The following is a 14,703-nucleotide window of genomic DNA, read 5'->3' as shown; positions in this document are numbered from 1 at the left end:
GGGAAATAGGAAGAGAGAAAAGGCAGTAAAATGATGAAAATGGTATACCTACTTTGGAAAGCCATATGACACTGCCATCCTACTTCAAAGAAGCACAGTTTTAAGAATAGAATCAATGGATTTGGCACTTTCCTTAAAACACACATGTTCAAAGAGCAGTGAAAGAAACTAAGACTCTGCATCTGTATATTCTCAGAAGGACCATTTATTTCACTGTCTTTTCACTAAGCGACTACAAAATGAAGTGGACACAGAGTCAAATGCTAGTGTAATGCAGATGACCTACAGCTCTACCCATCCTACAGCACGGCTACAAAGAAGGTACAGCATGAGAAGAAGAGCTCCTGGAGCAACTGGCTAAAGCAGAAGCTGAGCAAGAAAAAGCTGATGTTGGCAGAAGACAGAAGGCATTTTGAGGATTTATTCCCAGTCAAGGTATGCAGCTGCGGTCGGTCACAAAACACTAATCTGATAAATAAACTGTTATTTGCAGATGCTAACATTTTCCATTAGCTAGGAACTACATCTCTCTTCGATAAGGACAACAATTTCTCAGGCAGCTGGCATCATGAGCTTTTAGTGTTAAGAGGTTCTAACATGGAGAAAATGCTATAGTTCATTTGATCTGCAGCTCAGCCTAACTAGATCACAAATCAGCTCCCTACCTGTAGACCAGCCTCCATATCATTTTGCATTCCTCTCTTCAAGGCTGGTCATTGTCTGAACTGTGGATAAATAAGAGATCTCTTAAAACCCTTGAAAAAATATCACATTCTGTGGCTTCATTTCTCTGGCTTTACTCAGCAAGTGTAAAATTTCTTTTCATGGGAGTCTGAAAAGGAGAAAGTCCCTTGGGAATGAGGGGTAACCAAATGTCATTTTCTAATGCTGCAAGTGCCTGGTATAATTTTTTTGGCAGCTTTAAAAATATACAGAACAACATGTGTCCACATTGCAATTTTCAGCAGATGACACAACAGTCAACAGCTTACAACTGATGCTAAATTGTCAGCTTGTTCAATAATAGAAGGTACTCTGACAGTATGACACTGAAGGCAGTATGAACCTGTGACAAACAGATGGACTCTTTTGTTCCGTTGTATGAAAATAATTTAAAAATCAGTATATTAAAATATTTTGCATTTACATTTTCCTCTTCCCTTCTTTCAATTCATATTTGAAGTCATAAATAAAGCTTGAATGTTAAATGGGTGGCTGGTTCAAGTTTTAGAATCATAGAATTATAGAATCATGGAATAGTTAGGGTTGGGAAGGACCTCAAGATCATCTAGTTCCAACACCCCTGCCGTGGGCAGGGACACCTCACACTAAATCATATCACCCAAGGCCTCATCCAGTCTGGCCTTGAGCACTGCCAGGGATGGAGCATTCACAACCTCCCTGGGCAACCCATTCCAGTGCCTCACCAGCCTTACAGTAAAGAACTTCTTCCTTATATCCAATCTAAACTTCCCCTCTCTAAGTTTTAACCCGTTACCCCTTGTCCTATCACTACAGTCCCTAATGAAGAGTCCCTCCCCAGCATCCTTATAGGCCCCCTTCAGATACTGGAAGGCTGCTATGAGGTCTCCACGCAGCCTTCTCTTCTCCAGGCTGAACAGCCCCAACTTCCTTAGCCTGTCTTCATACGGGAGGTGCTCCAGTCCCCTGATCATCCTCGTGGCCCTTCTCTGGACTTGTTCCAACAGTTCCATGTCCTTTTTATGTTGAGGACACCAGAACTGCACACAATACTCCAGGTGAGGTCTCACAAGAGCAGAGTAGAGGGGCAGGATCACCTCCTTCGACCTGCTGGTCACGCTCCTCTTGATGCAGCCCAGGGTACGGTTGGCTTTCTGGGCTGCCAGTGGACACTGAAGCCGGCTCATGTTCATTTTCTCATCAACCAACACACCCAAGTCCTTCTCTGCAGCGCTGATCTGAATCTCTTCTCTGCCCAACCTGTAGCTGTGCCTGGGATTGCCCCGACCCAGGTGTTGGATCTTGCACTTGGCATGGTTAAACTTCATGAGGTTGGCATCAGCCCACCTTACAAGCGTGTCGAGCACACTCTAGATGGCATTCTTCCCCTGCAGCATATCAATCAAACCACACAGCTTGGTGTCATCATCAAACTTGCTGAGGGTGCACTCAATCCCACTGTCCATGTCACCAACAAAGGTGTTGAGCAAGACCAGTCCCAACACCGATCCCTGAGAGACACCACTCATTACTGGTCTCCAGCCTGACATTGAGCTATTGACCACAACTCTTTGTGTGCGGCCACCCAGCCAGTTCTTTATCCACTGAGTGGTCCGTCCATCAAATTGATGTCGCTCCAATTTAGAGACAAGGATGTTGTGTGGGACAGTGTCGAACGCTTTGCACAAGTCCAGGTAGATGACACCAACTGCTCTACCCCTGTCCATCAGTTCTGTAGCCCCATCATAGAAGGCCACCAAATTGGTCAGGCAGGATTTCCCCTTAGTGAAGCCATGCTGGCTGTCACCAAGCACCTTGTTGTTTTTCATGTGCCTTAGCATGCCTTCCAGGAGAATCTGCTCCAAGATTTTGCCAGGCACAGAGGTGAGACTGACTGGTCTGTAATTCCCCAGGTCATCCATTTTCCCCTTCTTGAAAATGGGGGTTATATTTCTCTTTTTCACCTGACTGCCATGATTTTTCAAATATGATGTACAGTGGCTTAGTAACTTCATTCACCAGCCCCTTGAGGACCCGTGGATAGATTTCATTAGGTCCCATGGACTTGTGTATGTTCAGGTTCTTAAGATGGTCTTGAACCAGATCCTCTCCTACAGTGGGCCCAGGGTCTTCATTCTCACAGTCCCTGCATCTGCCTTCCAAGACATGGGTCCTGTGGTCAGAGCATTTTACTGCAGATGTAGCATTTGTCAAAGAACAGGGAATGTTTTCAGGGTAGTGCAGTATTTATGCTATAAAACATCTCTCCTCTAATGCTCAGCACTTACATGTTTACCACAGCTCTGTCTAGTGTTCAGCTATAAATTAAACAAATCAGACTTGTGATTGTTGGCAAGAAATATGGCACAGTGATTTCTTGCATTATGTTTGGTCACCTTTTAGTTGTAAAACAGATAAATGTTTTCTTCATCATGGTGGAGAGGTAGATTTATGAGAATTTAAAGGAATTTAGATCCTTTAGATTTAGATTCAACGTCAGATGGAGACATTGTTCACCATGGAGATTCCTGCATAGAAGCATGGGTTTCCCCAGTTTCTCTGGTCTGTAAGACCATAGCACGTTTTCATGTCCCCTTCATGCCAATAACACCTACTATTTGTAAAGAATCCAGATTGATTTAATGGTGGCAATAATTGTCCAATTTTCTGTTTGTCATTATGTGATACTGTGCTACCAGCAACTGATAGAGAAAGGAAAAACTCATTTTAAGATTTTTATCTCGTTCCCATTAACAGTCACTCATTATAATAAAGGAACTGAACTTTCATTCTACTAGTCCTGAAGACAGCTGGATCTTACAGAGTCAAAGCAAATATCTGCTGCAATTTTCCTTAGGACTGGAAGACTTTCAAGTGGAACCTAGTGAGGTAAAATGACTACAGGCAAACCTGGCTATATTTCCTGACCTTTTGAAATGATTTGTTCTGAAAAGAAAATTTAATTGTAAAACAGAAAGGTTCCATAAAACACTCCAAAATGAACTGAATTAAGTGCAAAGAGCACTAGATAATGTGTGACAAAATTTTTATTAAAAGCAGGAGGGAAGAATATACCTGCAAAATAATAGGGACTAGAAGAGTTAGGATAGAGCTATTTTGAGAATGGACTATATGCTGAAGGATATACGCATCCATAGAGCAAACTGAGAACTTTGAAATGAAGTTCCTACTAGTTCCGGTGGGTTTGGCTCTGATGCTTAGGCAGTATTTCTGAGCAGCTGAAAGGCTGACTGAGAGGTAGAAACAAAATTGCTTACAGGAAATACACCTCATTATGATGGAAAAAACTTACCCTTTGCTGCAACGAGAACAGCACAAACAGCATAATTATTGATCAAAAATCTTGGAGTCTACTCACTGACTACAAAAGGCTCTGGAACCAACCTTATTTGGAAATCATATAAACTCCAATACTGTTTAAAATCAGATTTACACTTTTTTTCATTAATAAGCTAAAATTTTCTTATGAATTTCAAAATGTTGAAAACCCTTAGGCTTCTTTATTATTTTTAATGCACATAATCTGCTGGATATGTTATCATTAATATGGGGGTTGGACTGTATGACCATTGAAGGTCCCTTTCAACCCTAACTATTCTATGATTCTATGATTAATGTATCAAAAATTATAATTTTAGATATACAAACTTTGCACACTTTTGTACTAGAACTGTTGAATATTGTCTGCTTTGACCGCAAAGTAATCATATCTTTCAGAGCTGTGTACAAAGAAACTTCCAGTTGTCATGACAACCTACTGCAGCAAATACAAGACGGCTTGTATTTGCTTTTGATACTATTTGCAAAATATTGAACTCTCCTGAAGTTGAAAACCCAGGGATATTATTTAAAAGGGAAGGGGGAACTAATATAACTTTCTTTTTCTTCTTAATTCCACAAAACCTCAGCTTTCAATTTTAGATCTTCAGATCTGGCCTATAGGGACATTACATAGCATCAAGTGATGTTTGCAGGTAAAGTAACTCTGTTAGGCTCCATTTTTACACAAAATATGTAGGTTTCTAATGACGTCTATGTAAAATGTCACTTTGAATATAAATAAGGTTAAAATAACCATTAGAAAAATTTTCATGTGTTTTCCTAAGTAACAAGTTTCTAAGACAAGTCCCTGAATGCTTCAATTTTGTCAAATGAAATACTGCATCATTATGAAAGTTCCACTTAAGCTGTGATCTTAACTATCATTCTGTTCTAAATGTTTCAGATTCAATGGTCAATTTGGCAGGGAAGAACCAGTAATGTTCTGTTTATATTATTATATTAATAATAAAATGAAATAGAACATCTATTCTGGGGTAACGGTTTAACTCTATGATCTTAAATGTCTTTTCCAACCTAGCTGATCCTATGATTCTCTCTTAGCCATTACACTAAAATTATACAAAATTACCAACTGGATACACCTGAGTCTCTAGAAATAGTTCACTTCCAAATTATCACTATGGGAGCCTTAAAAGTATCTAGAGATGTCACTTTGATCAAGGTCTTATTAAGAAAGATTGTGTACCAATGCAGAGAAAAAGACAGTCCTTCCCTAATTTTTTAAGGACAGTTAATGTTGACTACAGAAGAAAGTAATGGTGGAGCTGCTAAGAAAGGACATCTTATTTACAGTGAAGTCTGTCAGCTAGGTCAGACAGTTTTAAATTGATCTGCATGGGCATTTTTCCAATTATTCTTGTATTATTCCTGTATTATTCCACAAATTGCTTGTCCCCACCATTCTAAAGTAGGGCAAATTTAATGCATAAGTTTTTCTTTTATTTTAATGTTAATATGACAGTTTTGGAAGAACTTCGAAATCAGTCGAACATTCACCTAACAGAGGCATTTTAAAGCAAGAACTAGCAGAAGAATTTGTGATGTCTGAAGGTATTTATTCCAAGAGTACAGCCCAAACTACTGCAGTAACGCATTGCTATTCACAGACATACTTGCCTGCACTGGAAGGAGAAATTCTTTCAATCAGCAGTGTCTTCAAAGAGATTTAGATATACACGGTAAAATAACTGTAACACTTTAAAAAGTAAGTCTCAACATAATGGAAAATAAATCATGAACATCAAAAATTATGAAAGAATTCAGAGTCTCAAACATCCAGATTCTTAAGCACATTTTGGTTTGACATTCAGCTTCTCTATTTGAATATATGACTAGAGGAAATAATTTCTGTGATTCAGATAGTGTCTAGAGAATATTTTTGTGAATTTATTTAAACAGACCACTGAATAGTTAGTATAGACTTTGAAAACATCTATTCCGATAAAGACTGATGAAAATATGTGTATCATTCAGGTAAGATGATTTATTTATCATTTTGCAGCTATGGCTTAATTTCTTTTTCTTAATAATTTGATAGGTCTATGTCATTTGTCTAAAGTCATTAAAATCATCTGAAGAAATCATTTGAAGAAAGAGAAGCAGCAATATAAGCATTATAAAAACCACACCGGTGCTATATACCTTACCTAGATTACCTATAATCTGCAACCTGTTGTATTTCCTGTTTTTTTTTTTTAAATTACATTTGCCTGCTGCACAGATTACATAATTTCAGAATAAATAGGCTCATTCCTAACAATAGAAGAGAATGATATGAGCCACTTTTTTGGCTGTAACACTGACTTCTGTCAGATTCACATGTTAAAGTTTGCAAATATGCAGTGGAGAGTTGAATTTGTGCTTGTAGTTAACACAGCTTTGTTCATGCACAAATGAACCCAATCTCTCATGAATAAAAAAGCTCTTCTCCAAATATGTTCAAGCTATTACAGATTTTGGCTCAGCAATGACACTTGCTCTGTTTCTGAAACTGACATATTAATAAAGTTCATTAAAATTGCAGAATTCAGACTTTGCCAAGTGCTAATGGATCCTGGAAAGCAAAAGACTTAAGATGCATTAGCATATACCCCACCTATTTGGGGAATCCTGTTTGCTTCAATAAGTAACCATAAGTCTGCATTAGAATATACTGAAAAAGCCCTAAATTCTGGTTTTACAAGACGAGAGTAGTGTTGTATTGCTCCCTGACTGAATTGAAAAGGTCATGATAATCTTTGTGTTGACAATAGAAAGCATTAGCCAGTCCTTTAAACTATCACCTTTCACATTCAAGTGATAGAGGAATAAATACATCTAAACCATCTAAAACAAGAGAGTATGAACAGGATTTATTCATTTTAAGCCACTCTGTGATCAGGATAATGTTTGTAACATGCAATGGAATGGCACAGTCCTGTAGAAAATATGGAATAATTTCAGAAAGTAATTCCAGTAAAAGCAATTGATTTCTGATGTGTTAAAAGGATCTTCTTGTACCCCTGTTATTTGCAAAATTAATGCACTTACTATGTTAATTTCAGAGATTTGCAACACTTCAGCAGCTTTTATGAACTATGATTTAAATGAGTCCTGGAATTACCAACATGGAGACAATAAATTCTGTGCAGTGGGAAAAGTAAGTTTAACCAGGGACCTAAATACAATGTCTGCTTCAAAAGCTCATGGAACTGCATTTCAACCCAAGCTGCCAGTGACCTGTAAGCTATGTACAATACAATTAAATGTGCTCTTCTATCAATTTTTCCCCCTCCTTGCCACCTTCTCCTAGTTCCTTGCTTACTTCTCCTCATCTCAATGCCTTCTAGCAATCTTCCTTATGTCACCCCATCCCATTGTTTAAGGGAGGTCACTCAGGCTTCTGCTTTTGATTCTCTTTTCTTTCTTCTCCTGCTGCATTTCATCAGTCAGAAAACCACGGTGGTGGCAATGACAGTGATGAAAGCAGAGTCTATTTCTCCAGACAAAAATGGTTAAGCAACTTACTTCACCCTTATGCTAAAGTAAGGAGGTGAAAAAAAAACAACTTTTGAGTTTCAGTCAGTTCATTCTCTGATCAGTTTCTGTGCCAGCACATCATCAAGACACTCCAAACATTCATTTTGATTATAAATTCAGACTGTAGCCCTTAACCTCACTTAAACTAGCCTTCAGGTTCTCAAATACACAAAGCAAAAGTAGAAATTCTGCACTTCATAATTCAGACTTGCTTGTCTATAAAGGCAGCAAAGAATGGGAAGTGCTTCACATGCAAAGTACTGGAAGAACCCATCATTACTACTCCAGACTCATTTACAATGCTGAAATATTGCACCTCAGTTTGGATTCAAATATTATAAATTATTTTAGAATTATGATTATGGCAAGAATAAGCAGGTAGAAAGTGAGAACCACATTCGCTTTTGCCTCTTTGGGTCTACCAGATCTATCACTAAGCTTTCTAATAGAATAGCAAACACTAGTAACATTAGGAAATTTTAGTGTGACCTTCTCGACTATTGGATTTTAAAAAGCCCTGAAACAGAACTACTCCAGACTTTACTTAGTGAATATTGATCTACATCATGGTAGCTCGGTTTCCAGTTCAACAGACAGGAATGTATCATATGCTGCTTTGGATCAATGAAAGCCCATGCTCATCACTAAGCACTCAATACCCTGGAAAATCTTCGTGTCCTATAGATTTTGTTCATTAGTATGGCTAATTAAAATGATGAGTCCCTGTCAAAGGGCTCCATTTCCCCTGTTAAGCCAGAGGGCACTGTGCCTGGAAGACCAGCAAAGCAAGAGGGTGTTGGCAGGGTGACTGAAGAAAGGGCATGCAGTGCATCCACCACTCCGTGTGTATCAAAAGTAGGAACTGATGCAGACAGGAAAGTTTCTGGAGATCTGACAATGAACAGTTACTCAAAACGCTGTAGCTCCAGTGAGGATAGCTTTGATTTACAGGGCAGTTCAAGGTCAGAAGGTAAAAGCTTTGTTAAAAGCAAAAATAAGGATGAAGGCTATCGACCCCATCGATCAAAGCCCTGTCAGAAAGGGACTGAAAAACCCCATGGACTGGAACATTCTTCCCTATATCCAGCAGAAGTGGGAAATGCAAGCCAAAAGCTCCAGAAGCAGAAGACTCAGAAGAAAAGCAGTTCCTCCACATCTGATTTGAGCTTGGTGAGTCAAGGATCATCAAGTTCATTGTCTGTTGTAGAAGAGAAAATAGAAGCTAAACTCAAATTCTCTCAATTTATTAATGAAGTTACTTTCAGAGTGCTTGATCCCATGAGCCTGAGGGCATACCGAGCTGCTAAACTGAAAAATACCTTTCCATCCAGTGTGAGAAGTTTAGATGACTTGCATATTAAAATAAAGTCTCCTGAAATCTGGAAAGAGAACATTCTAGATGGGAAAACCCATGAAGAAGTAGACTTAGAGAGTCTGAGAAGCGATGACATTGTGGCTGGAGCACGACCACGCAAATTAGAGAAATCTTTGTCCCTGGATACAAGCCCCTCTCTCAGGTCACTTGATAATGGAGCCTCATGCAGAAGATCTGGCCTACCTGTAGAAAGCATGATTTCCCAAAGCAAAGAAATGCCAGCCACAAAATCTGCATCTCTGCCTAGAAGTACAAGCATGGTGAGCTCTCTCTCAAATCACTTTTTCTGTGTGTGACAAGTACTTGCGCATTAATGTGACTATTTGAGAAGTGTTTCTGTCTTTCTGGGTGGGCTCTTACCATGTACCTAAATTTTTATCCAAGGTGGAAAAAATGTGGAGGTTTTTTTTAAGTAGCTCAAGAAACCATCTCTAGAAAGCATGGGAAGAAGGAAAGATAGGATACAACTCCCTAGTCCTTTTAGTTGGGTGTCTAAAAGGAAAACTTTACGAGATCAAACAAGAAAGATATTCAGCACTATAATGAAGCATATATAGAGAGAATCAGGACAGCTCAATATAAGCAGTCAAGGCACCCTCAGAAAAGAGTGAAGAGAGTACTGTGATAGACTATTCAGGTAGTTAAGCTCACTAGTTTAGAGCTTGCTCAGGTCTCTCTCTATTGAATGGGCATACTCAGTTAGTATGTTTAAGTAGCAGAGGGAGTTTTGACATCCTGAAAATGTTGCTAAGGTTTTTGTCCCTGAAGTTATTACATCTAGATTGATAATTTTATTACTGATTTTTCTGAACCCCTCTGCAGAAAAGAAAAAAACAAACAACAAAAACAAAAGAAAAAGAAAAAAAAACAAACAACAAAAAACCCCAAGCAAACAAACAGAAAACCCCAGCCAACCAACCGAACCTAAGAAATGAAAAAGAATAAAAAAAAAAAAAAGGCTGAAATTTTACTCTATGGTCTGGTTACAAATATTTATGGTTTTAATTTTTTTCTTATCTTTTGGTTGGTTGAGGGAGAGGTATTTACACCTGTGGATTAAGGTAAAGGGAAATTTTTGTTCTTTTCCTGGCATTTTCAGAAATCCTGAGCTGGCAGACATTGAGCTGATACATTATGGTATTTTGTCTCCAGAGTAGTAGCTGTAATCTTGCTAAAACAATAAAGGTCCAGGAACTATTATATAAGACTATAGAAATGTACATAGATGTTGCTAAAATGGGAGCTGCTACAGCTGCATTATTCTTTTGAATGTCTATTCAAGTTTAAAAACATAGAAATGAAAAGTTGTCTATTTTCACAGAGGACTATAGCAAGGGGGAGAATATCACAGTCATAATAATTTCATTCAGTACTCAGCAACCCAAGCTTAGGATTTTATAGGATGTCCTTGGATGTTTTGATTATCACCTATCAAAGATGGCTGGAGGGAGAAGAAGTGAAAGATAATGAAACACTGAGAGAATTAGCACATTGTGTCATGTCACAGCTCCACAATGGAAGCTGTCCTGTAAAGGGGTCAGGAGGCTCCAGCGTAAATCCATGACAGGATACACTTTTTTTCACATTTCAATTAGCCATCTGTCAGACCATCTTTTCCAGTGGACTTGCTCATACTGTACAGATTGGAACATCCAACCAATTGAATCCTAAACGACTAAACACTGCCGAGTGCTCTGTAATTCCACTCAGTTAATGTAAGCATCAGCCTACTCCCAATTTAAGCATCAGCCTGCTCTAAATCTAGTAATTTAAATTAAATGCATTAGTTACTAAGCACTTTAGCTCAACAAATAACGTCTCAGACTGAAGAGCTCAAGATGAGTGAAGAAAGGAGTGGCAGGGGAAAAAACAAAAGCAAAACACATTCAACCACATCTACAGATTCATGTTTCCTACATGCAAAAATCTTTAATGCAGTTTGTTTTGTGCAAGTCCTTACCTAAAGCATGCTGAGTAAGAAGCAAAAGGGTAACTGCACAGTCTTGAGTGGCATTATTGTAAAGATTTAAAAAGCACTTGGTTATGTAATGTTCCTTTGAATACACATATAGAACATTGCCTAAAGTTGTTTCATGTTAGGTTGTCAAGTTATTTTTCATATGCAGAAGATAATCTTTGGGAGAAAGAAATGGCTCTGGTTGCATTGACTTAAAACCAGGATAGCAGAGGTATCATCACACATCTGGAAGAGCATGAAAGAACATGCTTTGAGGTTAAGAAGGCTGAACCTAATCGAAAAATGTGACTTAGAAATGATGTGACATTGGCTCCTGTCACATTTCCTGAAGAACCCTGAGATGTCCACAATTGTGTGCACTGCATTTGAGTGTCTATACTGGATCTAGACCCACTAAAGTGATTTTTCAACTTCCAGACTCCTGAGAAGTGGTCAGAATATTCAGGGACATTTCAGAAGCAAGTATTTATTGGTTTGCAAACAGCTGCCGCTGAAATGAAATCTCACAGAGAAACCACTTTCACTGTAGATCTATACAGAGGAATTTCCAGATAGCAAGCAGGATCAAAAAGGACGCTCCATTTAGTGACTGAAGTTAAAGGGAATTCTTACAGGTAGAAAGCAGTTACAAAGTACCATGAATATGACATTGCTATGGTCTAAATATTTTAGTAACCTAGCTAGCAGGTTGAAATTGTTTCTCATTTCTATGTATTGATCTAAATTTGGAGTCACTGGATAAATAATCAGGAAAGCAAATTGATTTAACTAGATGAAAGCAATCCTCTGAACCTACACCAATGCAGAGCAGGGTGCATCACTTAAGACTATGTTATATTTTCAGCCTGAAATGGAAGGACCAGTTCAGAAGGCTGAAAAATGCAAGTATGTAAACAGTTGTACACGATGGAAAAATTCTCAGAACTAGGAAGACATGCTTGTCAGAATCTGTTAAAAGACAGATTGACACAGAGAAAAAGTGGATAGGGCTAAACAATACGTATTTTTTTCAGATCCAGGGTGTGTTTCAAAGAAAGCCAAGGATGAGAGGAGACTCACCTGTGTCTTTTGCATTACGTTTTATCCTAAATACATTCACTTCACGTAACCGATGCCTTCAGGAAATGTTTGGATAGCACTGCTATTGTTCCAGGAGGAAATATAGGTAAAAAATTAATTCTTAGATAAACATACAGGAGGCTCGACTTCAGAACTTCAGAGTATGTCTGAAATATCTTGAGATTTGAATCAACCTATTATATTTCAGCTAAATTTATTCATGCGTGAATGAGGATCAACATTGCAACAAGTTCTCATCATTACATATCTACCTTTGCCTGCACAAGAGAACATATAACACAATGTTAGACATTGATTTTTCTCAATCACAGGAAAGCAGTCCTGTATCTTTCTTAGAAGAGCTGTATCTTTCCATTTTATAAGAAACTATCAGTACTAAATATTTTGTGTGCAAGAGATCTTAGAAGCACTTAATTACTGACCTCATCATTGCAATCATATGCACACATATCCTAAGGAATTGTGCATTTGTCACCTAAGGCCATGCCTTTATCTCATCAAGCAAAATAAGCAAGGTCAAGCCTGGTCAATACAAATGACTTGCTAAGCTGCAATATTCCCTCTGAGCTGCTAGAAATACAATACTCCAATTTTGTGCAGAGGATGTCTTAAAAAACAAAGTTGGATTGCTATAATGGTACTTCTACCAAACATTTTGGAAGTTAAGACTTCAGATGCTATAAAATATGCCTGAAAGGGGCAGGTGGTGAGAGGGCAGAGGCATGGCCTTGCTCCACAGAACTAACCATGCTTATGGAGCCATGTCTAAGAATAATTTAGCCTCATCCACGTAAAACTGCACCAGTGAAGGTAAAGACAACAACAATTGCTTATTTCCTAAACAGCATCATTGTATGACCACAGACTCTTTCTGACCCCAGAGTGATGTGTCTGCATGGCAAAACAATAGGTGGGCTTCTCAGCTTGGTTTGGCACCAGTTTCAAGGTTTCTTCTATATCTGCAGCTACCATGCTGACTGCATCCCTGCTTGTCTCACATCTCCATCTGTCCTTCGCCTCTCAAATGAATTGCACTAGTGTCATCACCTAGCTCAGGCTGATGCTAGAGCCACCTGTCTTGTCTCACCTGAAGAGTTACTGATGCAGTCATGATGCCTCCTGTGTTATTTAGTCCAAACTTTGGCTCTATATGAGCAATGCAATTTCCTCCAGTAAACTTAGCAAAACTATCTGAAAACAAAGTATTCATTCTTTCTCTGATTTAAAGCAACATATGCCTCAAAATATTTCATTTCTATGGTCCCCGCAGACAAGTGAAGCCCAAACTAGAATAACACCCTTTTTCATTTTGCACTGAAGAAATTAATATTACAATAACTGTTGTAAAGAAGAAATATGAACAGTGTAGACTTTTATATAGGATATCAAGAAGATTCAAATCCTGATGATGTATGTATCTAATCCAGATAGGCCATTTAATTCGTAAGGAACCCTATAGATATCCTGTTGAAGGGCCATAAACTTTAACTCAAATATGGATTGTAATACTAATTTTTGTTTTTTTCTGCTATCTGTCATGAATAAGAATTCTTGCTGTTCATTACAGGCTTTCTTTCAAGAAGACTGCATTAGGAGAGGCATCGTTAGAAACGATTGCTTCACAGACCTGAACTTTCCAGGCATTAAGGAACCTGTCCTGAAAAGGCTGTGGCAGAATGCCATTGCAGTAGAAAAAGCAACTAATCTTTCATTTTTAAAGAAACTCAGTTTCTAGGGCACATGAGTTCTAACAGAATATTGCTGAAAAAGCAGACAAGATGGTGATTTTTGTTGCTTTTGTTCAAAGTTCTTTTATACAATAAGGCTCTCAGTCATCTTTCAACACTTCTAGCTTGCTACCACGCTGTAAAAAAGGCAATTCCTTTGTTCTTGAATGGCTACCAAATCTTTAATTTCCATTTACAGCACAGTGATGTTTATAAGTAAGATCTGGGTTCAAATATATGATATTGAAAAGTATCATTTCACTGACTCACACATGAAATATGCAAAAAAAAAAAAAATAGTAAGAGGTGACACCAAAAGAAAAGTGCAGAGAGATGAAGTGAGTTGCCCATGTCAGTGATCAAGCCAGTAGCACAACAAAGGCCTAAAAAGCCTTCCAGTGTCCTGTTTTCTGGTCTGCTCCTGCTCTTTCAAGCAGTCAGGACAATGTAGAACTACCTTCAATAGCAGAAATAATGAAGCTCAAGATAACCAGAGGAAGGTTAAGAAGAACTATATTAGATGCTTCGATTCTTTAGCAAATAACATGTATGTGACACATTATATTGTTAAGGCCTTATATGAGTCTCATATAGGAATGGGAAATGCCACATGGCCACCTTTCCTGGCATCCTGGCGCCTCTCTTGGCATGCTACCCTGCTTGACATTGCTTTGATGTTTGCTCCCCTCTGTTTTGCAAATTGAAGGTGACCATCAGGCTGTCAGTAATCTAAAAATGTTTTGTCAGAACAGATAGTAAATACATGACTTAGTTCCTTTACCAACGATTGGGATTTGATTGAAAGAAGATATCAGTCCCTTCTTTTCACTGTTTAGAGACATCACATAAACCCATCAATTTTCAGATTTACTAAACTTCTTATCATACACAATGAGCATAGCCACTGAGCAGCTAGCAACATAAAACATAACTTCTCTCTGGTATTTTTTCTTCATCTG

The 14,703-nt window shown here is 38.3% G+C and overlaps 1 protein-coding gene across 1 annotated transcript in view; it reads left to right on the top strand.

Annotated features, from left to right (window-relative positions):
- The first annotated feature begins 8,481 nt into the window (after positions 1-8,481).
- BEGAIN (brain enriched guanylate kinase associated) overlaps positions 8,482-14,703 on the top strand; it is a 161,625-nt gene continuing 155,403 nt past the window's right edge. Inside the window, 1 exon segment of the mRNA XM_057418939.1 lies at positions 8,482-9,219. Within this exon segment, the coding sequence (XP_057274922.1) occupies positions 8,482-9,219 (738 nt within the window).

The sequence above is a fragment of the Pezoporus wallicus genome, unplaced genomic scaffold (assembly GCF_028554395.1).
Source record: "Pezoporus wallicus isolate ANWC-B61680 ecotype Strahan unplaced genomic scaffold, APGP_CSIRO_Pwel_v1 contig_7066, whole genome shotgun sequence".
Taxonomy (NCBI): Eukaryota; Metazoa; Chordata; class Aves; order Psittaciformes; family Psittacidae; genus Pezoporus; species Pezoporus wallicus.
The sequence above is the reverse complement of the archived record's forward strand: the minus strand, read 5'-3'. Positions and strand labels throughout refer to the sequence as shown.